The sequence below is a fragment of the Pezoporus flaviventris genome, unplaced genomic scaffold, assembly GCF_033815535.1.
Source record: "Pezoporus flaviventris isolate CSIRO_AGI_PZ_B2104156 unplaced genomic scaffold, CSIRO_AGI_Pfla_v1 ptg000327l, whole genome shotgun sequence".
NCBI classification, from domain to species: Eukaryota; Metazoa; Chordata; class Aves; order Psittaciformes; family Psittacidae; genus Pezoporus; species Pezoporus flaviventris.
The window spans coordinates 179,094-204,664 of NW_026892874.1; the positions used below are offsets into that span (position 1 = coordinate 179,094).

General features: G+C 61.1%; 2 protein-coding genes across 2 annotated transcripts; both read right to left on the reverse strand.

Moving 5' to 3' along the window:
* Nucleotides 1-335: 335 nt before the first annotated feature.
* Nucleotides 336-10,275, reverse strand: MCOLN1 (mucolipin TRP cation channel 1). The gene is made up of 14 exons (XM_061443280.1): nucleotides 10,177-10,275; nucleotides 9,900-10,090; nucleotides 8,615-8,782; nucleotides 5,815-5,965; nucleotides 5,596-5,671; nucleotides 5,215-5,311; nucleotides 4,355-4,454; nucleotides 4,138-4,244; nucleotides 3,861-4,010; nucleotides 2,590-2,691; nucleotides 2,259-2,381; nucleotides 1,189-1,395; nucleotides 765-895; nucleotides 336-529 (listed from the first exon to the last, which is right to left on the reverse strand). The coding sequence occupies exons 1-14, from the start codon at nucleotides 10,190-10,192 to the stop codon at nucleotides 493-495; spliced, it is 1,656 nt and encodes a 551-aa protein (XP_061299264.1). The 5' UTR covers nucleotides 10,193-10,275; the 3' UTR covers nucleotides 336-492.
* A 2,707-nt stretch (nucleotides 10,276-12,982) lies between these two features.
* LOC133263505 (cytochrome P450 4F3) lies at nucleotides 12,983-25,568 on the reverse strand. The gene is made up of 13 exons (XM_061443290.1): nucleotides 25,535-25,568; nucleotides 22,351-22,586; nucleotides 19,862-20,006; nucleotides 18,112-18,165; nucleotides 17,902-18,029; nucleotides 17,160-17,287; nucleotides 16,094-16,361; nucleotides 14,118-14,184; nucleotides 13,908-14,037; nucleotides 13,704-13,837; nucleotides 13,558-13,622; nucleotides 13,378-13,460; nucleotides 12,983-13,217 (listed from the first exon to the last, which is right to left on the reverse strand). The coding sequence occupies exons 1-13, from the start codon at nucleotides 25,566-25,568 to the stop codon at nucleotides 13,040-13,042; spliced, it is 1,650 nt and encodes a 549-aa protein (XP_061299274.1). The 3' UTR covers nucleotides 12,983-13,039.
* Between the last annotated feature and the right edge of the window lie 3 nt (nucleotides 25,569-25,571).

A 25,571-nucleotide genomic window follows, 5' to 3' on the forward strand; every position in this document is an offset into this window, starting at 1 on the left:
CCAAGGCTCCCAAAACCTCTTCCAATGAAGTCCAAGGCTCCCAAAAACCTCTTCCAATAAGGTCCAAGGTTCCCAAAACTTCTTCCAATGAGTTCCAAGGCTCCCAAAGGCTCTTCCAATGAGGTCCAAGGCTCCCAAAACCTCTTCCAATGAGATCCAAGGCTCCCAAAGGCTCTTCCAAAGGTGTCCAAAGCTCCCCAAAGCTCCTCCAATGAGTTCCAAGGCTCCAGGTCGCTGCCAAAAGCACTTCCAAGGAGTCCCAAAGCTCCCAAAACCACATCCAAGAGGTCCCAAATCCCGCTCTGGGGCTGCCGAGCATCCAGGCTTGGGAGCAGCTCAAAATCCATGGGGAATAACGGGGCCATCAGCATCCATTCCGTGTGCCCTCCATCTCGGTCCCTGCTTTAGGGTGCTAAAAGCAGCTATAAAAGACCTTAAAAGCAGAGGGGGGCAAAGGGACATCGTCCCCATGGTGTCCCCATGGGTCCTGCCTCAGTTCACCAGCAGCGCGTTGTCTTGCAGAGGAGCCCTATGGGGAGAGCAGAGGGAATGGGATGGAGGGGGAATCCATATGGATTTGGGATCCAGGAGCCCAAAAGGATCCCCCCCACCTGGGGGAGCAATAAGGGGAGAGTGAGCCCCACATGGAGGGTCCCATGGGTGCAGCAACGGGGTCTGCATGGGGTAAGGAGTGAAAAGAGCCTGAAATCCCCCTCTCCAAGCCCAAATCCATTGGGAACCACCCCCCCGAAAGCCCCACTCACCGCTCACAGCAGCAGAAGATGGAGCAGGATGCGGTGCTGTCGCGCCGGTACTTGCCCGACTTGGGGCTGTCCTTGCATTGGGCAATGTAGGTGTGGAGCTGGGACACGGGGGGCTCCCCCTCGCACTGGTGCTGTGGGGAAGAGGAAGGAATCCCTTTAGGGAAGGCCCAGCGGGGTCTGGGGTGAGCGCAATGGGGTCGGCGCCGCCGCGTGGGGCAATGGGGATTGCGGTGCTCTCAGCAGGAAGGAGCTGAGCTCCGATCCCAAGGGATGGGGGATGAGGAAAGCAGCCTCCAGGAGAGGTCCGGATGGATGCTGGGATGAGCTGGAAGCGGGGCAGCACTGGATTCACCACCCAAACCACAACCAAAACCCCTTCCACAAGGCAAATCCCAAGGGATTGAGCCTTGGTTGAAGGCCTCACCTTGATGGTCTCGTAGGAGCCGGTGATGAGGGCGATGAAGAGGCTGAGGACCATGTAGATGAAGAGGCTGATGAAGGTGTAGAGGTAGACCTGGCTGAAGAGCCACACCAGGTAACTGTGCTGCTGCATCTCGGCGAAGGTGACGAACATGTCATCGCCGTTGAGCAGGGAGAAGAGGCACTCGGACACCATGGAAAGGGATCGGAACTGGCACGGGAGGGGATAAAGAGGGCTGGGAAGGGGTCTGAAAGCCACCGTGGTGCCACCAGGGTGAAGGTTCCAATGGGCCACTGGGGTCTAATCCCAATGGGGGAGCAGCCATGGCCCCACTGCCACACTGGGACACCAATGGGAACAGCATCCATGGCCCCACTGCCACACTGGGACATCAACGGGGACAGCACCCATGACCCCACTGCCACACCGGGAACCTCATGGGGGCAGCACCCATGGCCCCACTGCCACACTGGGACATCAATGGGAACAGCATCCATGGCCCCACTGCCACACTGGGACCCCCATGGAAACAGCACCCATGGCCCCACTGCCACACTGGGACCCCTATGGGGACAGCATCCATAGCCACACTGCCACACTCCAACCCCCATGTGGACAGCACCCATGACCCCACTGCCACACTGGGACATCAATGGGGACAGCACCCATGGCCCCACTGCCACACTGGGACCCCTATGGGGACAGCATCCATAGCCACACTGCCACACTGGGACCCCTATGGGGACAGCACCCATGACCCCACTGCCACACTGGGACATCAACGGGGACAGCACCCATGGACCCACTGCCACACTGGGACCCCCATGGAAACAGCACCCATGACTCCACTGCCACACTGGGACATCAATGGGGACAGCACCCATGGCCCCACTGCCACACTGGGACCCCTATGGGGACAGCATCCATGGCCCCACTGCCACACTGGGACCCTCATGGACACAGCACCCATGGCCCCACTGTGACCCCATGGGGACAGCATCCATGGCCCCACTGCAACCCCACAGGGACAGCCCCCATGGCCCCACTGCCACCCCAAGCACCCAGAGCAGCACCTTGACATGGTAGGGCCCCAGCACGATCCAGCCACAGAAGCAGTAGCCCAGGTAGATGACGGCCACGCAGCAGCAGAACCGGATGACGTTGGGAAGAGCCACCCTGAGCGTGACAATGAGGATCTGGAAGAGGAAAAACCACTTGGGAACGATCCCAAGCCTTTTAAGGGGGGGGGGGGGGTGTCACTGGGATGGGCCTCCATAGAGCATCTTATGGGGTTCCAATGCAGAGCGGGATGGGGATAGAGCGGGTAGGGAGATCCATGGGGTGAGCCTGAGCTCCTCCAGGCGCCATTCCCAGCGTTGGGAATGGTCCCTTGCTGCCACTCACGTTGTACTTCTGGAAGAAGGTGAGGTACCGGATGACCCCGACCCACACGAGCAGCGTGGAGGTGCCCAGCAGGATGCTGCAGACGTCGTAGCCGGCGAAGTTCTGCAGGGACAGAGGGGTCCCAGGCTCTGAGGTTGTCCCCAAGGGGCCAGGAGCCACCAGGCAGCAGCAGGATGGGACCCCAGGCTCTGAGGTTGTCCCCATGCGGTCCCCAAGGGGCCAGGAGCCACCAGGCAGCAGCAGGATGGGACCTTCGGCTGCCAATGGGGTCCTATTTGGAGCAGCACCCATCAGGAGTGATGCCTGTCCCCAACCCCACCATAAACCCACCCACAAGAGCTTCACCCAATGCACTGCCAGCACCCATGGGTGGCCATTGCCTCCTGCCTTTTGGACCCAATGGGGTCCTGTTGGCCCAGCACCCATCAGGAGTCGTGCTTGTCCCCCAGCTCCACCATAAAGCCACCCACAAGAGCTTCACCCACTTCACTCAGCACCCATGGGTGGCCATTGCCTCCTGCCTTTTGTTTCCAACGGGGTCCTACTGGAGCAGCACCCATCAGGAGTGATGCTTGTCCCCCAACCCCACCATAAACCCACCCACAAGAGCTTCACCCAATGCACTGCCAGCACCCATGGGTGGCCATTGCCTCCTGCCTTTTGGTGCCAATGGGGTCCTATTGGCCCAGCACCCATCAGGAGTCATGCTTGTCCCCCAGCCCCACCATAAAGCCACCCACAAGAGCTTCACCCCCTACACTCAGCACCCATGGGTGGCCATTGCCTCCTGCCTTTTGGTGCCAATGGGGTCCTACTGGAGCAGCACCCAACAGGAGTGATGTTTGTCCCCAGTCCCACCATAAAGCCATCCACAAGAGCTTCACCCCCTGCACTGCCAGCACCCATGGGTGGCCATTGCCTCCTGCCTTTTGGTGCCAATGGGGTCCTACTGGAGCAGCACCCATCGGGAGTGATGCTCGTCCCCCAACCCACCATAAACCCACCCACAAGAGCTTCACCCACTGCACTGCCAGCACCCATGGGTGGCCATTGCCTCCTGCCTTTTGTTTCCAACGGGGTCCCACTTGGACCAGCACCCATCAGGAGTGATGCTTGCCCCACAACCCACCATAAAGCCACCCACAAGAGCTTCACCCACTGCACTCAGCACCCATGGGTGGCCACTGCCTCCTGCCCCATGGAAATGTCCCATCCTGGGTGCATGGGGACACCAGTGGCAGCAGCCCCAGTGCACCCAGGACCTCGGGTACCTTGGACTCGATGCCTATCTTCATGATGGTGCCCATGATGGTGAGGACATCACTGATGACCAGGAGGATGTACCAACCATTGAGGAACTCCATGCGGTCCGAGAGGCACACGCTCTGGTTGTACCGGCGCTGGAAGAACCGGCTGAACTCCTGCACGGCGAGGAGAAACCTTCACCCATCCCACACAGCCTTTTCCCAGGGGAAAAAGGGCCTCCTCCAGCCCCCCCAACTCCATCCATCCCCACACAAAGGTGGGGTGCAGCATCCCTGCACTCACGTGCTGGAGCAGCAGGCCCCGGATGATGGAGCGAGCGCACAGGATGAAGGACAAGGAGCAGACGAGGATGACGACGACATCGAAGAAGAGCCTGAAGGAGTTGTCACCTACAAGAGGCACCGTGGCTCAACTCAGCACCCAGCAGCACCCTTCTGGCACCCAAAAAAGGGGGGGGGGGGGGGGGGGGGGGGGTAGATGGCAGCGCTGTGGCTCCCACCTCGGCCGAAGACGCTGGGATCTTTGCATTCCTTGATGTCAGCCCGGTTGTCCAAGCGGATTTTCACCCGGCCACTGTGGGCCTTGTTGTCAAAGGTGATCTGGGGACAAAGGGGGAGTGGGGACAGGCCAGGAAAGCCATGGGAATGGGGGTGGGATGGGAATGGGGCTGGGATGGGATTGGGGGCCGGATGGGAATGGGGGCCGGATGGGAATGGGGGCCGGATGGGAATGGGGGCCGGATGGGAATGGGGGAGGGATGGGATTGGGGGAGGGATGGGATTGGGGGAGGGATGGGATTGGGGGAGGGATGGGAATGGGGGCCGGATGGGAATGGGGGCCGGATGGGAATGGGGGAGGGATGGGATTGGGGGAGGGATGGGATTGGGGGAGGGATGGGATTGGGGGCCGGATGGGACTGGGGGCCGGATGGGATTGGGGGCCGGATGGGATTGGGGCTGGGATGGGAATGGAGGCGGGATGGGAATGGGAGCAGGATGGGAATGGGGGCCGGATGGGAATGGGGGAGGGATGGGATTGGGGGAGGGATGGGATTGGGGGAGGGATGGGATTGGGGGCCGGATGGGACTGGGGGCCGGATGGGATTGGGGGCCGGATGGGATTGGGGCTGGGATGGGAATGGAGGCGGGATGGGAATGGGAGCAGGATGGGAATGGGGACTGGATGGGAATGGGGGAAGGATGAGAATCGCGGTGGGATGGGATTGGGGGCGGGATGGGAATGGGGCTGGGATGGGATTGGGGAAGGGACGGGAATGGGGGCCGGACGGGACTGGGGGCAGGACGGGTCCCTGTGTCCCCATAGAGGATGTGTCGTCCCCCCCCCGGTGCCACCACTCACAGTGATGGTGAAGGTGTAGCAGTCGGGGATCTCGTTGTTGATGATGGTTTGGATGTTGATGGCTTTCAGCTTAAACTGGATGGTGACATTGATGAGCCTGTGGAGGGGACAATGGGGCTCACTTGGACACCCCAAAACCCCTAAGAGATGATGCCAAGAGTCAAAGCACCCTCCCAAACCACGGTGCCAAGAGCCAAACACCACCCGAGAGGGGCCAACCCCTTCCTTTGGGTGCCCCAACCAAGGTGGCTCCAGCTTTAGAGGAGCAGTGGTTGCACATCCCACAAGTGGGTTGGAAACCAACGGGGCTTCAACAGGAGATCCCCCCACATTGGGATCCCAGCTTGGGGGTGTCCCCAGCACCCAAAGGTGCTCATTTACTTGTGGAACTTGAGGGTGAAGTTCTTGTAGCTGCGAGAAAGAGGCTGGGGGTCCTCAGGGTCCACTCCCAAGCAGTCTACATGGAGGAGAAGCACCTTCAGTGAAGCCCAACCCCCCCCTGTATCCCCTTTGGGGACCTTCTCAAGTCCCAAATCCCAACCCAAGACATTTGGGATGAGCAATTCCACCTTTAACATCCCCCCCTCCCCAAAAAGCCACCTGTGATAATCTTGGGGTCGATGTTGAAGGTGTCATTGGCTGGGTCGATGCGGCCCTTCTTGTAGTACTGCTGGCACAAGAGAAGGGCCGAGTGGTTGCCCCCATGCACGTAGGCATAGCGCCCGATGGTCGCGTTGGGAATGGCCAAGTACTGGGAGAAGGAGATGCCAGGAGGAGCTGGATGTGGTCCACAGCCACCTCAGTGTCCCCAAAGCACCCCTTGGGGTCCCCAAAGCACCCCTTGGTGTCCCCAAAGCAGCTCCTGATGTCCCAAAGCACCTCTTGGTGTCCCCAAAGCACCCCTTGGTGTCCCCAAAGCACCCCTTGGTGTCCCCAAAGCACCTCCTGATGTCCCAAAGCACCCCTTGATGCCCCCAAAGCACCTCATGGTGTCCCCAAAGCATCCCTTGGTGTCCCTAAAGCACCCCTTGGTGTCCCCAAAGCACCTCGTGGTGTCCCCAAAGCACCTCTTGATGTCCCCAAAGCATCCCTTGGGTGTCCCAAAGCACCTCGTGGTGTCCCCAAAGCACCTCATGGAGTCCCAAAGCACCTCATGGAGTCTCCAAAGCACCTCATGGAGTCTCCAAAGCACCTCATGGAGTCCCCAAAGCACCTCTTGATGTCCCAAAGCACCCCTTGGCGTCCCTAAAGCACCCCTTGGTGTCCCAAAGCACCTCCTGATGTCCCAAAGCACCTCTTGGTGTCCCCAAATCACCTCTTGGTGTCTCCAAAGGACCCCTTGGTGTCCCCAAAGCACCTCGTGGGGTCCCCAAAGCACCCCGTGGGGTCCCCAAAGCACCCCGTGGGGTCCCCAAAGCACCCCTTGGCATCCCTAAAGCATCCCTTGGCATCCCAAAGCATCCCTTGGCATCCCAAAGCACCTCCTGATGTCCCAAAGCACCTCTTGGTGTCCCCAAAGCACCTCTTGGGTGTCCCAAAGCACCTCCTGATGTCCCCAAAGCACCTCTTGGTGTCCCCAGAGCACCTCTTGGTGTCCGAAAAGCACCTCTTAAGGTCCCAAAGCACCCCTTGGTGCCCCCAAAGCACCTCTTGGTGTCCCCAGAGCACCTCTTGGTGTCCCCAGAGCACCTCCTGGTGTCCCCAGAGCACCCCTTGATGTCCCCAAAGCACCTCTTGGGTGTCCCAAAGCACCTCCTGATGTCCCCAAAGCACCTCTTGGTGTCCCCAGAGCACCTCTTGGTGTCCGAAAAGCACCACTTAAGGTCGCAAAGCACCCCTTGGTGCCCCCAAAGCACCTCTTGGTGTCCCAAAGCACCTCTTAATGTCCCAAAACACCTCCTGATGTCCCCAAAGCACCTCTTGGTGCCCCCAAAGCACCTCCTGGTGTCCCAGAGCACCTCCTGGTGTCCCAAAGTACCTCCTGGTGTCCCCAAAGCACCCCTTGATGTCCCGAAAGCACCTCTTGGGTGTCCCAAAGCACCTCCTGATGTCCCCAAAGCACCTCTTGGTGTCCCCAGAGCACCTCTTGGTGTCCAAAAAGCATCTCTTAGGGTCCCAAAGCACCCCTTGGTGCCCCCAAAGCACCTCTTGGTGTCCCCAAAGCACCTCTTGGTGTCCCCAAAGCACCTCGTGGTGTCCCCAAAGCACCCCTTGGTGACCCCAAAGCACCTCTTGGTGTCCCAGAGCACCTCCTGGCGTCCCCAAAGCACCCCTTGATGTCCCCAAAGCACCCCTTGGTGTCCCAAAGCACCTCCTGATGTCCCAAAGCACCTCCTGATGTCCCCAAAGCACCTCTTGGTGTCCCCAAAGCACCCCTTGGTGCCCCCAAAGCACCCCTTGGCGTCCCCAAAGCACCTCGTGGTGTCCCCAAAGCACCCCTTGGTGACCCCAAAGCACCTCTTGGTGTCCCAGAGCACCTCCTGATGTCCCAAAGCACCTCCTGGCGTCCCCAAAGCACCCCTTGATGTCCCCAAAGCACCTCTTGGGTGTCCCAAAGCACCTCCTGATGTCCCCAAAGCACCTCTTGGTGTCCCCAGAGCACCTCTTGGTGTCCAAAAAGCATCTCTTAGGGTCCCAAAGCACCCCTTGGTGCCCCCAAAGCACCTCTTGGTGTCCCCAAAGCACCTCTTGGTGTCCCCAAAGCACCTCTTGGTGTCCCCAAAGCACCCCTTGGTGACCCCAAAGCACCTCTTGGTGTCCCAGAGCACCTCCTGGCGTCCCCAAAGCACCCCTTGATGTCCCCAAAGCACCCCTTGGTGTCCCAAAGCACCTCCTGATGTCCCAAAGCACCTCCTGATGTCCCCAAAGCACCTCTTGGTGTCCCCAAAGCACCCCTTGGTGCCCCCAAAGCACCCCTTGGCGTCCCCAAAGCACCTCGTGGTGTCCCCAAAGCACCCCTTGGTGACCCCAAAGCACCTCTTGGTGTCCCAGAGCACCTCCTGATGTCCCAAAGCACCTCCTGGCGTCCCCAAAGCACCCCTTGATGTCCCCAAAGCACCTCTTGGGTGTCCCAAAGCACCTCCTGATGTCCCCAAAGCACCTCTTGGTGTCCCCAGAGCACCTCTTGGTGTCCAAAAAGCACCTCTTAAGGTCCCAAAGCACCCCTTGGTGCCCCCAAAGCACCTCTTGGTGTCCCCAAAGCACCGCGTGGTGTCCCCAAAGCACCCCTTGGTATCCCTAAAGCACCCCTTGGTGACCCCAAAGCACCTCTTGGTGTCCCAGAGCACCTCCTGATGTCCCAAAGCACCTCCTGGCGTCCCCAAAGCACCCCTTGATGTCCCCAAAGCATCCCTTGGGTGTCCCAAAGCACCCCTTGGTGTCCCCAGAGGGCGGCTCTCACCTTCTCCACAGCATAGAACATGCGCTCGTAGAGGTCCTGCTGGGTGTAGACGGCGTAGGAGTCCTCAGCCCCATCCACGTAGTCCTTCAGGAAGAGGTGCTTGAAGGCGATGGTGTTCTCCTCCTTGAAGGTCACCACCATCTGGTTGCTGAGTCCAAACAGGATGAGCTGCGGGACAAAGCCCCCCCCTTGGGATTCAAGCCCTGCCCTGGGCACGGGGTGGGGGGCACTGGGCCCCAAAATGCAGCGGTTTCAGCCCAAAGAGGCTCCCAACGTGACATCATCACCCAGGAATGGAGGAGCAGCAGCACCTCCCCAGTGACCGCACATCCCAGGGTCCCCAGGGCCACCCTCCCCAGTGTCCCCATGTCCCAGTGCCCCCAGTGTCACCCTCCCCATGTCCCAGTGCCCTCCTCCCAAGTGTCCCCATGTCCAAATCCCCCCAGGGCCACCCTCCCCAATGCCCCCCTGTCCCATTGTCACCCTCCCCAGTGTCCCCATGTCCCAATACCCCCCCTCCCCCCTCCCCCCATGTCCCAGTGCCCCCAGTGCCCCCTCCCCAGTGTCCCCATGTCCCAATACCTCTCTCCCCACTACCCCCAATGCCTCCAGTGCCCTCCAGTGTCCCCATGTCCCAATACCCCCAGTGCCCCCCTCCCCGGTGTCCTCATGTTCCAGTGCCCCCAGTGCCCCCCTCCCCAGTGTCCCCAGGTCCCAGTGCTCCCCTCCCCGGTGTCCCCATGTCCCAGTGCCCCCAGTGCTCCCCTCCCCGGTGTCCCCATGCCCCAGTGCCTCCCTCCCCAGTGTCCCCATGTCCCAGTGCCCCCTCCCCAGTGTCCCCATGTCCCAGTGCCCCCCTCCGCAGTACTCTCATGTCCCAGTGCCCCCTCCCCAGTGTCCCCAGGTCCCAATGCCCCCCTCCACACTACTCCCACGTTCCAGTGCCCCCAGTGCCCCCCTCCCCAGTGTCCCCCTCCGCAGTACCCCTATGTCCCAGTGCCCCCCTCCCCAGTGTCCCCAGGTCCCAGTGCCCCCCTCCTCGGTGTCCCCATGTCCCAGTGGCCCCAGTGCCCCCTCCCCGGTGACTCTCTCCCCAGTGTCCCCATGTCCCAGTGCTCCCCTCCCCAATGCCCCCCTGTCCCAGTGCCCCCTCCCCAGTGTCCCCATGTCCCAGTGCTCCCTTCCCCAGTGCCCCCTCCCCAGTGTCCCCACGTCCCACTGCCCCCCTCCCCAATACCCCCACGTCCCAGCGCCCCCTCCCCGCCGTCCCCGTTCCCCGCCGCACCTGGACGGTGACGAGCAGGATCTTGGCCAGCTGCAGGCCCAGCTTCACGGGCCGCCGCCCGCGGGCCCGGTACTTATCGCAGGGGCTCATGAAGAAATACTTGAGGCGGCGGCGCAGCTCCTCCTCCTCCGCCACCGCCGGCGGCTCCGTGCTCCCGTAGGCGGGCCCGCGGCCCAGCAGCCGCTCGGTCTCTGTGGGGACACGGCCGGTGAGGGGCCGGGGCCCGGTTTCACCCCCCCCCCCCCGGCCGCCGCCTCAGGCCCCGGTCCCCGCTCACCTGACGGCGCCGCCATGACACCGCCGCAGCGCGGCTTCAGCCGCCCGCCTCACGTGACCGCGGCTCCGAGCACCCGCCCCTTTGGTCGTAGCCACGCCCACCGGGCATGTGATTGGTCAGCCGCTGTGGTCACGCCCCACTGGGCGTGCGAGGCCACGCCCACATGGTGGCGGGCCTGTGCTAGGGTGGTGATGGGGGGGTGGGAACATACATGTAGGGTGACGTGGGATATATGAGACACATGTACAGTGACATGGGACATGTGGGACACATGTACAGTGACGTGGGACATGAGGGACACATGTACAGTGACGTGGGACAAGGGGGCACATACATGTAGGGTAACGTGGGACATGTGGGAAACATGTACAGTGACATGGGACATGTGGGACACATGTAGAGGGATGTGGGACAAGGGGGCACATACATGTAGAGGGATGTGGGACAAGGGGGCACATACATGTACAATGACATGGGACGTGGGGACACATGTACAGTGACATGGGACATGTGGGACACATGTAGGGTGACGTGGCACAAGGGGGCACATACATGTCGAATGACATGGGACATGTGGGACACATATGTACAGTGACATATATAATGCGGGAACACATACATGTACAGTGACATGGGACATGTGGGGACACATGTACAGTGACGTGGGACATGTGGGACATGTGGGACACATGTACAGTGACGTGGGACAAGGGGGCACATACATGTACAGTGACGTGGGACATGAGGGACACATGTACAGTGACGTGGGACAAGGAGCCACATGCATGTAGGGTAATGTGGGACGTGTGGGACACATGTACAGTGACATGGTATATGTGGGACACATGTACAGTGACGTGGGACATGAGGGACACATGTACAGTGACGTGGGACAAGGGGGCACATACATGTCAAATGACATGGGACATGTGGGACACATGTACAGTGACATACATCATGTGGGAACACATACATGTACAGTGATATGAGACGTGGCGACACGTACATGTACAGTGACATGGGACATGTGGGGACACATACATGTACAATGACATGGGACATGTGGGGACACATACATGTACAGTAACATGGGACATGTGGGGACACATACATGTACAGTGACATGGGACATGTGGGGACACATACATGTACAGTGACATGGGACATGTGGGGACACATACATGTACAAAGACATGAGAAATGTGGGACACATACATGTAAAGTGACATGTGACATGTGGGGACATACTCATGAACGGTGACATGCGACACATGCGAACACATACATGTACAGTGATATGAGACGTGGCGACACATACATGTACAGTGACATGGGACATGTGGGGACACATACATGTACAGTGACATGTGACACATGTGAACACATACATGTACCGTGACATGGATACATTAACATGGATGCTGACATGTGGCATGAAGTGACACGTCCATGAAAGCTCACACGTGGCACGGTGGGACACATCCCTGTCACGACAGTGACATGTTTTGTGGGGGGACACGTCCATGGATGGTGACATGCATCATGGGGTGACATGTACATGGATGGTCACACATGACATGGTGGGACGTGTCCATGGACAGCACCTATAGCATGGTGGGACATGCCCATGGACAGCACCTATGGCATGGTGGGACATGTACAGCACCTATAGCATGGTGGGACACATCCATGTAGAGCACCTATAGCGTGGTGGGACACGTCCATGTACAGCACCTATAGCATGGTGGGACATGTCCATGCCATGCCCCACACATGATGGAGGAGGGCACATCCCCACCACCCATCCCCATCACACATCACAGCATCATCCCCTCCATGGGACCTTTATTCTCCTCTCCTCCTTGAGGTGTCCCAATGTCCCCACGGCATCCCCATGGCATCCCCATGGCTTCTCCATGGTGGTCCCCATGGTGTCCCTATGGTGTCCCCATGGCTTCTCCACAGTGTCCCCATGGTGTCTCCATGGTGTCCCCATGATGTCCCATTGGTGTCCCCATGGCTTCTCCATGGTGTCCCCATGGCATCCCCATGGCGTCCCCATGATGTCCCATTGATGTCCCCATGATGTCCCATTGGTGTCCCCATGGTGTCCCCATGGAGTCCCCATGATGTCCCATTGGTGTCCCCATGGTGTCTCCATGGTGTCCCCATGGCTACTCCATGATGTCCCATTGGTGTCCCCATGGTGTCTCCATGGTGTCCCCATGGCTACTCCATGATGTCCCACTGGTGTCCCCATGGCGTCCCCATGGTGTCCCCATGATGTCACATTGGTGTCCCCATGACGTCCCCATGGCATCCCCACGATGTCCCACTGGTGTCCCCATGGCGTCCCCATGGTGTCCCCATGATGTCACATTGGCGTCCCCATGTCATCCCCATGGCGTCCCTATGATGGCCTATTGGTGTCCCCATGGCATCCCCATCATGTCCCCATGGCGTCCCCATCGTGTCCCCATGGCATCCCCACGATGTCCCACTGGTGTCCCCATGGCGTCCCCATGGTGTCCCCATGATGTCACATTGGTGTCCCCATGTCATCCCCATGGCGTCCCTATGATGGCCCATTGGTGTCCCCATGGCACCCCCATCATGTCCCCATGGCGTCCCCATCGTGTCCCCATGGCATCCCCACGATGTCCCACTGGTGTCCCCATGGCGTCCCCATGGTGTCCCCATGATGTCACATTGGCGTCCCCATGTCATCCCCATGGCGTCCCTATGATGGCCCATTGGTGTCCCCATGGCATCCCCATCATGTCCCCATGGCGTCCCCATCGTGTCCCCATTGGTGTCCCCACGATGTCCCACTGGTGTCCCCACGGCGTCCCCATGGTGTCCCTCAGCCCCCCTTGGGCAGCGGCTCCAGCAGCAGCCAGATCCCGTCCTCGGCACGCAGGATGAGCTCGGGCTTGCGCCGTGGCGGCCGCGCCGTGTCCAGGCGGATGCGGAACCGAGCCACGGTGAGGGCCGCCACCACCTTCATCTCGGCCATGGCGAAGCTCTGCCCGATGCAGTTCCTGCCACCGCGGCCCCTTCTGTCACCCCCAGGGGTGCCAGCAGCCACCATCCGGGGCAGTGGAGCCTCCCCATGGGGATGGAGACGCTCCCAGGACACCCAGACTTGGGTCCATCGCCCCTCCATGCAACGGGGACATTGGTGTCCCCACCATGGCTTACCTGGGTCCGGCAGAGAAGGGGATGAAGGCCAATGGGGGCCGTCCCTGGCTGTTCTCCGGGCTGAACCTCAATGGGTTGTAGACCTGGAGTGACACCACGGGGACATGGTTGTCCCCTAGCCGTGGTGACGGGGCCGTCTCGCCGCCCCATGGCCATGTCCCCAACCCCGAAGGGTTCTACCTGAGGATCGGGCCACATGTCGGGGTTGTGATGGGTCCCATAGATGCTCATCAAGCAGACGACCCCTGGTGGGACAGCAACGGCCACCTTAGGGACAAGGGGACAAGGAGGTGGCACCGGGGGCCAGGTTGGGGGAGCCGCCGTACCCTTGGGGATGACCCTTCCATCGCGCGTAGCCAGGTCCTGGGTGCAGCAGCGGGACACGGCGGTCACCGGGGGATGCCGGCGGAGGCTCTCCTTGATGCACATGGTGGTGAAGGGCAGGCGGGACAGGTCCTCCCTAGGGGCAAGGGATGGTGGCACCCGGTGTCCTCAACAGTGGCCAAGGGGTGCCAATGGGGACCGCTCACCATTCGATGTCTTCCACATCCCGACCCTTGAGGAGCTCCTGGACCTCCTGGCGGCACCGGTCCTGGTGCTCCTGGTGGCTGGCCAGGTTGTAGAGCAACCAAGCCAAGGCGCTGGCTGTGGTGTCGTGGCCTGTAAGGCCAAGGGGTGAGCTTGGGGGCACAAGGGGGGCACCTCCTCGTCATGGTGCCCGGTGGTGGCTTTGGCCTCACCTGCAAACATGAAGGTGTTGGCCTCGGCTGCGATGTCCTCGTCCGACAGCGTGTTCCCATCCTCGTCCTGCCGAGGGTGAACGCGGTGGTCAATGGGCAACCTGCCCCATGGCCACCACTGTTCCATGGCCACCTTCAGCTCTCTATGACCACCAGCCCATAGCCAAGTCTGCCCATGGCCACCATCATCCCCTTGGGCCACCACCATGCTCCTACGACCACCACCCTATGGCCATCCTTCGCCATGGCCGCCACCATCCTCTTGGCCACCTCCACCTCCCTATGCTCAACACCCTATGGCCAACCTTCTGTGGTTGCCACCATCTGCTTGGCCACCACCACCCCACAATGGCCACTACCCTAGACCCAACCTTCCATGACCATGACCATCCCTTTGGCCACCACAATGCCCTTGGTCACCACTGTGCCCTTGATCCCAACCAGATCCTATGGTCAACCTTCCCCATGGTCACCAGCGTCCCCTTGTCCATCACCACCCTACGACCATCACCACCCCACGGCCAACCTTCCATGGCTACCACAATCCCCTTAGCCACCACCATGACTCTATGGCCACCACCACTACCCCACAATGGCCACCACCACCCCACTACGGCCACCACCCCATGGCCAACCTTCCCCATGGCCACCACCATCCTCTTGGCCACTTATGACCATCACCACCCTATGGCCAACCTTCCATGGCCACCACCATCCCTGTGGCCTCTTATGACCATCACTCTACGGCCAACATTCCATGACCACCACCATCCCCTTGGCCACCACCATCACCCTATGACCATTGCAACCCCACAGCCAAACTTCCATGACCACCACCATCCCCTTGGCCACCACCATGACTCTATGGCCACCACCACCCCACAATGGCCACCACCCCATGGACAACCTTCCCCATGACCACCACCATCCCTTTGGCCACCACCATGACTCTATGGCCACCACCATCCCCTTGGCCACCACCATCACCCTATGACCATTGCCACCCCACAGCCAACCTTCCATGGCCACCACCATTCGTTTGGCCACCATCATGACTCCATGGCCACCACCATCCCTTTGGCCACCACCATGACTCTATGGCTACCAGCACCCCACAATGACCATCACTACCCCACAGCCAACCTTCCATGGCCACCACCGTCCCTTTGGCCACCACCATGACTCTATGGCCACCACACCCCCACAATGGCCACCACCCCATGGCCAACCTTCCATGGCCACCACCATCCCCTTGACCATCACCATGACTCTATGGCCACCAGCACCCCACAATGACTATCACTACCCCACAGCCAACCTTCCATGGCCACCACCATGACTCTATGGCCACCACCACCCCACAATGGCCACCACCCCATGGACAACCTTCCATGGCCACCACCATCCCTTTGGCCGCCACCATGACTCTATGGCCACCACACCCCCACAATGGCCACCACTCCATGGACAACCTTCCCCATGGCCACCACCATCCCTTTGGCCACCACCGTGACCCTGTGGCCACCAGCACCCCACAATGGCCACCACCCCATGGCCAACCTTCCATGGCCACCACCATCCCCTTGACCATCACCATGACTCTATGGCCACCAGCACCCCACAATGACTATCACTACCCCACAGCCAACCTTCCATGGACACCACCATGACTCTATGGCCACCACCACCCCACAATGGCCACCACCCCATGGACAACCTTCCATGGCCACCACCATCCTTTTGGCCGCCACCATGACTCTATGGCCACCACCACCCCACAATGGCCATCACCCCATGGCCAACCTTCCATGGCCACCACCACTCCTTTGGCCACCACCATGACTCCATGGCCACCACCATCCCCTTGGCCACCACCACCCCACAATGGCCACCACTCCATGCCCAACCTTCCCCATGGCCACCACCATGACTCTGTGGCCACCACCACCCCACCATGACCATCACCCCATGGCCACCTTAGCGAGCAGCAGGAGGTCGATGAAGTCCATGCGCTGGCCGCGGTGCTGGTCCAGCCAGGCTTGGTGGCCCAGGCGCTGGAGAGCCTGGCGCCGGCGCTGCACCACGGCCGCGGTGAAGCCATGGACGGTGGCACAGGCCCGGGTGAAGCGGCGCCCATCGCCCGAGAGCCGGTAAAGCCACCAGGAGTAATGGAGAAGGTGCTGCTGGCGCTGCACCACCAACCTGCTCAGCTCCAGGATGGCCTTGATGTACTCGCTGGGCTGCCTGTGGACCATCACGGGTGGTCAATGGGGGCCACCCCAACGGCCATGGGGGGCTTCGGGTTATGGGGGACACCCAAAGCCCTTGAGGAATAAGGGGCGACCCCAAAATGAGAGGTTGGGGTGGTGGGACCTTGATGGGTGCAAAGCCCATGGGACCATCAGTGGTGGCCAACAAGGGCCACCTCAATGGGCATGGGGAGATGTAGCTTATAGGGACACCTAAAGGCGACCAAGAGCCTTTGGGGTGAGGGAATAAAGGGGGACCCCAAAATGGAGGGGTTGGGGTGGTGGGACCTTGATGGGTGCAAAGCCCATGGGACCATCAGGGATGTCCAACAGCAGCCACCCCAATGGGCATGGGGAGATGTTGCTTATGGGGACACCTAAAGGGGACCAAGAACCTTTGGGGTGAGGGAATAAGGGGGGACCCCAAAAATGAGAGCTTGGGGTGGTGGGACCTTGATGGGTGCAAAGCCCATGGGACCATCAAGGGTGGCCAATAGGGCTTCAATGTGGACATGGGGTGGTAGAAGCTCCCATGGCCATAGGGACATGTGGGACCCAACTGGGGTGACGACGCCTGAAGGGGACTTCACTGGGGACCAAGCTAGGGCAGATGGGACCCCGAAAGGGACGTGGGATGACCTTGATGGGTGCAAAGCCCAGGGAGGACCCCAGTAAGGGACAGAGTAAGGGGTGCCCCTTGTGTGGGGGCGCTAAGAAGGGGGGACAGGGTGATAGGACACAGGGTGACACCCAAGGGTGACACCCAAGGGTGAGGACACAGGGTGCTGCTCACTGCTGGCAATGGCTCTCGTGGCTGAAGATGCATCTCTGGAGGCTGTCCAGGGTGAGGAGGCTGAGCTGGTCCAGCACCTCCAGCGCCACCGCAGCACCCATGGGCCCCGCTGCTGCGCGCCATTTGTCCTGTGCAGGGATGGGTGCTGGGGATGGCAATGGGGGAAGGATGGGGGCTGGGGGAAGCATGGGTGCTGGGGGCAGGATGGGTGCTGGGGGCAGGATGGGTGCTGGGGGCAGGATGGGTGCTGGGGATGGCAATGGGGGCAGGATGGGTGCTGGGGGCAGCATGGGTGCTAGGTGCAGGATGGGTGCTGGGTGCAGGATGGATGCTGGGGGCAGGATGGGTGCTAGGGCAGGATGGGTGCTGGGGGCAGGATGGGCTCTGGGGGCAGGATGGGTTCTGGGGGCAGGATGGGTGTTGGGTGCAGGACGGGTTCTGGGGACAGGACAGGTGCTGGGTGCAGGATGGGTGCTGGGTGCAGGAAGGGATGCTGGGTGCAGGGATGGGTGCTGAGTACAGGATGGATGCTGGGTGCAAGGATGGGTGCTGAGTGCTGGATGCCGAATGGGTGCTGGGTGCAGGGTGGGTGCCAAGTGCCAGATGGGTGCTGGGTGTAGGACGGGTGTTGGGTGCAGGATGGATGCTGGGTGCAAGGATGGGTGCTGAGTGCAGAATGGGTGCTGGATGCCGAATGGGTGCTGGGTGCAGGATGGGTGCTGGGTGCAGGATGGGTGCTCACATGCATGACGTGGGTGCTCTGGTTGAAGATGCCCAGGTAGGACTTGAGCAGGTCCCCATGGAAGGCGGGGGTCAGGAGCCGCCGGTGCTGCACCCACTTGCGCCCATGGCTCAGCAGCAGCCCGTCCCCTGCAGGGGGTCACCCATTGCCATCCATGGGGCACCCATGGGTGCTGCCCGCCCCGACCAGCACCCCTGAGCCCCCACTCACCCAGCCAGGGCTTGAGGAAGCCGTAGAAGAGCGGGACCTTGGGGGCGATGGAGGCTGTGGGAGGGAAGCAAGGCTGAGGGTGGCCTCATGGCAAGGAGGGTGCTGGGGTCCCTTGGGTGGGGGACCTATAAGTGCCACAGGATGGGGGTTTGGGTGCAGGATGGGTGCTGGGTGCAGGATGGGTGCTAGATGCATGATGGGTGCTAGGGGCAATGATGGATGCTGGGTGCAGGGATGGAAGCTGGGGGCAGGATGGGTGCCCAGTGAAGGATGGATGCTGGGTGCATGATGGGTGCTGGGTGCAGGATGGGTGCTGGGGGCAGTGATGGATGCTGGGTGAAGGATGGGTGCTGCATGCACGATGGGTGCTTGGGGCAGGATGGGTGCTGGGTGCAGTGATGAATGCTGTGTGCAGGATGCGTGCTGGGTACAGGGATGGATGCTGGGTGCAGGATGGGTGCTGGGTGCTATAAGGGCAAGACGTGCTGACACCTTTGGGTGTTGGGTGCCATAGGGATGCAGGTCAGTGTTGGGTGCCATGAGGATGGATGCAAGTCAGTGTTGGGTGCCATTGGGATGGGTGCAGGTCAGTGTTGGGTGCCATTGGGATGGGTGCAGGTCAGTGTTGGGTGCCATTGGGATGGGTGCAGGTCAGTGTTGGGTGCCATTGGGACGGGTGCAGGTCAGTGTTGGGTGTCATTGGGACGGGTGCAGGTCAGTGTTGGGGTACCATTTGGATGGATGCAGGTCGGTGTTGGGTGCCATTGGGGTGGGTGCAGGTCAGTGTTGGGTACCATTTGGATGGATGCAGGTCGGTGTTGGGTGCCATTGGGATGGGTGCAGGTCAGTGTTGGGTGCCATTGGGATGGGGGCAGGTCAGTGTTGGGTGCCATTGGGGTGGGTGCAGGTCAGTGTTGGGTGCCGCGGTGACACCTTTGGGCGCAGGTCAGTGTTGGGTACCACTGGGACGGGTGCAGGTCAGCGTTGGGTGCCATTTGGACGGGTGCAGGTCAGTGTTGGGTACCACTGGGACGGGTGCAGGTCAGTGTTGGGTGCCGCAGTGACACCTTTGGGCGCAGGTCAGTGTTGGGTACCACTGGGACGGGTGCAGGTCAGTGTTGGGTGCCGTGGTGACACCTTTGGGTGCAGATCAGTGTTGGGTACCATTGGGACGGATGCAGGTCAGTGTTGGGTGCCATTGGGGTGGGTGCAGGTCAGTGTTGGGTGCCATTTGTACAGGTGCAGGTCAGTGCTGGGTGCCGCGGCGACACCTTTGGGCGCAGGTCAGTGTTGGGTGCCATTTGTACAGGTGCAGGTCAGTGCTGGGTGCCATTTGTACAGGTGCAGGTCAGTGTTGGGTGCCATTTGTACAGGTGCAGGTCAGTGCTGGGTGCCATTTGTACAGGTGCAGGTCAGTGTTGGGTGCCATTTGTACAGGTGCAGGTCAGTGCTGGGTGCCATTTGGACAGGTGCAGGTCAGTGTTGGGTGCCATTTGTACAGGTGCAGGTCAGTGCTGGGTGCCGCGGTGACACCTTTGTGTGCAAGTCAGCGCTGGGTGCCGCGGTGTCACCTTTGGGTGCAGGTCAGTGTTGGGTGCCATTTGTACAGGTGCAGGTCAGTGTTGGGTGCCGCGGTGACACCTTTGGGTGCAAGTCAGGGTTGAGTGCCGCGGTGTCCCCCCCCGCTGACCGCAAGTCGGCGTGAGCTGCAATGCGCCCCCCTGTCCGCCTGGCGGCGCTGGTGCCCTACCTGCGGCCGTGAGCACGGGGCGCAGCGTGTCGGGGTGGAAGAGCCGCAGCACCGGGAGCCAGGGCAGGAACCACCAGAGGCAGCCGCGCCGGTACCGGGCCGCCAGCGCCTCCGCCTGCTCCAGCCCCTCCTCCGTGCTCTTGGCCTGCCCAGGGGACACCGAAGCTGTCCCGTGTCCCCCCCCCCGTTTTGCCCCATTGTCGCCCCTCTTGTCCCCCCCTTCTCCTGCTGTGTCCCCCCCCCCCAGTGCATCCCCATTGCCCCTCCGCTGTCTTCCCCTTGTCCCCCTATTGCTGCCGCGTTGTGCCCCCCCCATCCCCTCCTTGTCACCCTGTCTCCCCCCCACCTTTGTCCCTTCTCGTTCCCCTTGTCGTCCCCCCTGGCTCCCCTGTAGTCTCCCCTCGTTCCCCCATTGTCCCCCTCTTGTCCCAACCGTGGCCGCCCCATTGTCCCTCTGTTGTCCCCTCTTGTTCCTCCTTGTCCCCCCATTCTACCCCCCAGTCCCATCGTTGTCCCTCCCTTGTCCACTCTCGTCCCCGTCCCCCCCCCCCGGCTGTCGCCCCTCGCTGTCCCCCCCATAGCCCCCCCCTTTGTCCCTCTGTTGTCCCCTCTCCTTCCCCCTTGTCCCCCCATTGTACCCCTAGTCCCATCGTTGTCCCTCCCTTGTCCACACTTCTCATCCACCCCGGCTGTCGCCCGTCGCTGTCCCCCCCCCCCATTGTCCCCCCATGGCCACCCCATAGCCCCCCCTTTGTCCCTCTGTTGTCCCCTCTCATTCCCTTTGTCCCCCCATTGTCCCCCTCTTGTCCCAACCATTGCCGCCTTGTTGTCCCCCCACTTCCCATCGTTGTCCCCCCCCCCGTTTCCACCCCATTTCCGCCCCGTTGTCGCCGCCCCCCCTTGTCTGCTCTTGTCCCCCCCCCCCATTGCCGCCCCATTGTCCCATCTCATTCCCCCTTGTCCTCTCTTGTCCCCCTGCTGTTGCCTCTCGCTGTCCCCCCACTGATGACGGTTGTGTCCCCCAGGCCCCATCGTTGTCCACCCGTTGGCCCCCCATTATCCCCCCATTGCTGACCTATTGCCGCCTGTCCCTGCCCTCCCCCGTTGCCGCCCCGTTGTCCCCCCATTGCCCCCCGTCGCTGCCCCCCTCTTGCCCCCCCCATTGTCCCGAATTACCCCCTATTGCCGGCCGTCGCTACCCCCCCATTGCCCCCCCCGTTGTCCCCCTTTGCCCCCCGTCGCTGCCCCCCATTGTGCGACGTCCCCCATTGTCCTCCATTGCCCCCCGTCGCTGCCCCCCATTGTCCCACATTGCCGCCCGTCGCTGTCCCCCCATTGCCCCCCCTTGCCGCCCATCGCTGCCCCCATTGTCCCCAGTTGCCCCACACTGCCGCCCGTCGCTGCCCCCTATTGTCCCCCATTGCCCCGCATCGCCGACGGTCGCTGCCCCCAAATTGTCCCCCGTTGCCCCCCATTGCTGCCCGTCGCTGCCCCCCCATTGCCCCCCCCATTGCCCCCCATTGCCGCCCGTCTCTGCCCCCCCATCGCACCCCCATTGCCCCCCCGTTGCCGCCCCGTTGTTTCCCCCCGTTGCCCCCCATTGCCGCCCGTCTCTGCCCCCCATTGCCCCCCGTCTCTGCCCCCCCACTGCACCCCCGTTGCCGCCCCGTTGTTTCCCCCTGTTGCCCCCCATTGCCGCCCGTCTCTGCCCCCCGTCCCTGCCCCCCCATTGCACCCCCATTGCCGCCCCGTTGTCCCCCCCCATTGCCCCCCATTGCCCTTCCGTTGCCGCCCCGTTGCCGCCCCATTGCCCCCCATTGCCGCCCGTCTCTGCCCCCCATTGCCGCCCCGTTGTTTCCCCCATTGCCGCCCGTCTCTGCCCCCCCATTGCACCCCCATTGCCCCCCCCGTTGCCGCCCTGTTGTCCCTCCCATTGCCCCCCATTGCCGCCCCGTTGCCGCCCCATTGCCCCCCATTGCCGCCCGTCTCTGCCCCCCATTGCACCCCCATTGCCCCCCCGTTGCCGCCCCGTTGTCCCCCCATTGCCCCCCATTGCCGCCCGTCTCTGCCCCCCCATTGCACCCCCATTGCCCCCCCCCGTTGCCGCCCTGTTGTCCCTCCCATTGCCCCCCATTGCCGCCCGTCGCTGCCCCCCCGTTGCCGCGCCGTTGTTTCCCCCATTGCCCCCCATTGCCGCCCGTCTCTGCCCCCCCATTGCACCCCCATTGCCCCCCCGTTGCCGCCCCGTTGTCCCCTCCCATTGTCCCCCACTGCCGCCCGTCTCTGCCCGCCCGTCTCTGCCCCCCCGTTGCCCCCCACTGTCCCCCATTGCCGCCCGTCGCTGTCCCCCATTGCCCCCCCGTTGCCGCCCTGTTGTTTCCCCCATTGCCCCCCATTGCCGCCCGTCTCTGCCCCCCATTGCCGCCCCGTTGCCGCCCCATTGCCCCCCATTGCCGCCCGTCGCTGCCCCCCTTTGCCCCCCCCCTCACCATTCCCGCGTGCCCCAGGAGCCAGCCGCGCCATGGCGGGCGCGGGAAACCTCGGAGGTGCCCGCACGTGTCCCGGGCGCGGGAGAGGAGGCGCAGGGAGCCCCAGAGCCCCCCCAGCGCCAGCGCCAGCGCCAGCAGCGGCCCCAGCGCCATGGGCCCGGGCGGGGACACGCCAAGGACACGCCAAGGACACGCCAAGGACACGCCAAGGAACAGGGCAAAGGCCACGGAACCGCCTCGTCACGTGTCACCAGTGCGGGGTCACGGCGGCGGCGGTGGCGTCATGTGTGTCATGGGGGTATCGACCCTTCATACGTGTCCTGGGGGCTTCATGCCCTGACATGTGTGTCATGGGGGCATCGACCCTTCATACGTGTCCTGGGGGCTTCATGCCCTGACATGTGTGTCATGGGGGTATCAACGCTTCATACGTGTCCTGGGGGCTTCATGTCCTGACATGTGTGCCATGGGGGTATCGACCCTTCATACGTGTCCTGGGGACTTCATGCCCTGACATGTGTGTCATGGGGGTATCAACGCTTCATACGTGTCCTGGGGGCTTCATGTCCTGACATGTGTGTTATGGGGGCTTCATGCCCTGACATGTGTGTCATGGGGGTATCAACGCTTCATACGTGTCCTGGGGGCTTCATGCCCTGACATGTGTGTCATGGGGGTATCAACGCTTCATACGTGTCCTGGGGGGTTCATGTCCTGACATGTGTGTTATGGGGGCTTCATGCCCTGACATGTGTGTTATGGGGGCTTCATGCCCTGACGTGTGTCATGGGGGCATCAACCCTTCATACGTGTCCTGGGGCTTCATGCCCTGACATGTGTGTCATGGGGGCTTCATGCCCTGACGTGTATCATGGGGGCATCACCCCTTCATACGTGTCATGGGGCTTCATGCCCTGACATGTGTGTTATGGGAGCATCAACGCTTCATATGTGTCCTGGGGCTTCATGCCCTGACATGTGTGTTATGGGAGCATCAACGCTTCATATGTGTCCTGGGGCTTCATGCCCTGACATGTGTGTCATGGGGTTATCAACGGTTCATACATGCCCTGGGGCTTCATGCCCTGACATGTGTGTCATGGGGTCATCAACCCTTCATATGTGCCCTGGGGCTTCATGCCCTGACATGTGCGTCATGGGGGCATCAACACATCATACGTGTCCTGGGGGCTTCATGTCCTGACATGTGTGTCATGGGGGCATCAACCCTTCATATGTGTCATGGGGGCTTCATGCCCTGACATGTGTGTCATGGGGGTATCAACGCTTCATACGTGTCCTGGGGGCTTCATGTCCTGACATGTGTGTTATGGGGGCTTCATGCCCTGACATGTGTGTTATGGGGGCTTCATGCCCTGACATGTGTCATGGAGTCATCAACCCTTCATATGTGCCCTGGGGCTTTATGTCCTGACATGTGTGTCATGGGGGCTTCATGCCATGACGTGTGTCATGGGGGCATCAACCCTTCATACTTGTCATGGGGCTTCATGCCCTGACATGTGTGTTATGGGGGCTTCATGCCCTGACATGTGTGTTATGGGGGCTTCATGCCCTGACATGTGTGTTATGGGAGCATCAACGCTTCATACGTGTCCTGGGGCTTCATGCCCTGACATGTGTGTCATGGGGGTATCAACGCTTCATACGTGTCCTGGGGGCTTCATGTCCTGACATGTGTGTTATGGGGGCTTCATGCCCTGACATGTGTGTTATGGGGGCTTCATGCCCTGACGTGTGTCACGGGGGCATCAACCCTTCATACGTGTCATGGAGCTTCATGCCCTGACATGTGTGTTATGGGAGCATCAACGCTTCATACGTGTCCTGGGGCTTCATGCCCTGACATGTGTGTCCTGGGGGCTTCATGTCCTGACATGTGTGTCATGGGGTCATCAACCCTTCATATGTGCCCTGGGGCTTCATGCCCTGACATGTGCGTCATGGGGGCATCAACACATCATACGTGTCCTGGGGGTTTCATGCCCTGACATGTGTGTCCTGGGGGCTTCATGTCCTGACATGTGTCATGGGGGCATCAACCCTTCATACGTGTCATGGGGGCTTCATGCTCTGACATGTGTGTCATGGGGGCATCAACCCTTCATATGTGCCCTGGGGCTTCATGCCCTGACATGTGCGTCATGGGGGCACCAACACATCATACGTGTCCTGGGGGTTTCATGCCCTGACATGTGTGTCCTGGGGGCTTCATGTCCTGACGTGTGTCATGGGGGCATCAATGCTTCGTACGTGTCCTGGGGGCTTCATGCCCTGACGTGTTTCATGGGGGTATCAACGCTTCATACATGTCCTGGGGCTTCATGTCCTGACATGTGTGTCATGGGGGGCATCAACCCTTCATACGTGTCATGGGGGCTTCATGCCCTGACATGTGTGTCATGGGGGCATCAACACATCATACGTGTTCTGGGGCTTCATGTCCTGACATGTGTCATGGGGGCATCAATGCTTCGTACGTGTCCTGGGGCTTCATGCCCTGACATGTGTGTCACGGGGGCATCAACACTTCATATGTGTCATGGGGGCTTCATGCTCTGATATGTGTGTCATGGGGGCATCAACACATCATACGTGTCCTGGGGGCTTCATGTCCTGACATGTGTGTCATGGGGGCATCAACGCTTCATATGTGTTCTGGGGCTTCATGTCCTGACGTGTGTCATGGGGGCTTCATGCCCTGACATGTGTGTTTTGGGGGCTTCATGCCTTGACATGTGTGTCATGGGGGGCATCAACCCTTCATACGTGTCCTGGGGGCTTCATGCTCTGACATGTGTGTCATGGGGGCTTCATGCCCTGACATGTGTCCTGCTGGCCACACATATGGGTGCACACACATGCACACGCGCACAAGCACACAGCACCCCTGCTCACCTCCTTGCACACATATGCACCCGTGTGCACACTCACACGTGTATGCATGCACCTGCCCTGTGCACTACATGGCACATACATGTGTGTCCATCCACTCCCTGCACACACACACGTATGCACACCCACGTACACGTATGAACACACCTCCTCAGCACGCACACGGAGAAGCACCCCATACACAAGCACATGCACACGTGACCATCCCCCCATGCGTACACGCATGTGCATGCTCCCCCCCAACGTGCACGCACACGCATGAACATACATGTAGAAGCAAATGTGCATGCATGCAGGCGCATGCG

Coding starts and splice junctions, on each gene's coding strand:
- MCOLN1 (XM_061443280.1), bottom strand. Junction 5,966..8,614: donor TGTTCTATGCTGTGGAGAAG/GTGAGAGCCGCC, acceptor TCCTTCTCCCAG/TACTTGGCCATTCCCAACGC. Junction 5,312..5,595: donor TTCACCCTCAAGTTCCACAA/GTAAATGAGCAC, acceptor TCCCCTCCACAG/GCTCATCAATGTCACCATCC.
- LOC133263505 (XM_061443290.1), bottom strand. CDS start 25,568: ATGCGCCTGCATGCATGCACATTTGCTTCTACAT. Junction 22,587..25,534: donor ATGCACATTTGCTTCTACAT/GTATGTTCATGC, acceptor ACACGTGACGAG/GCGGTTCCGTGGCCTTTGCC. Junction 13,623..13,703: donor TGGAAGGGTCATCCCCAAGG/GTACGGCGGCTC, acceptor CTGTCCCACCAG/GGGTCGTCTGCTTGATGAGC.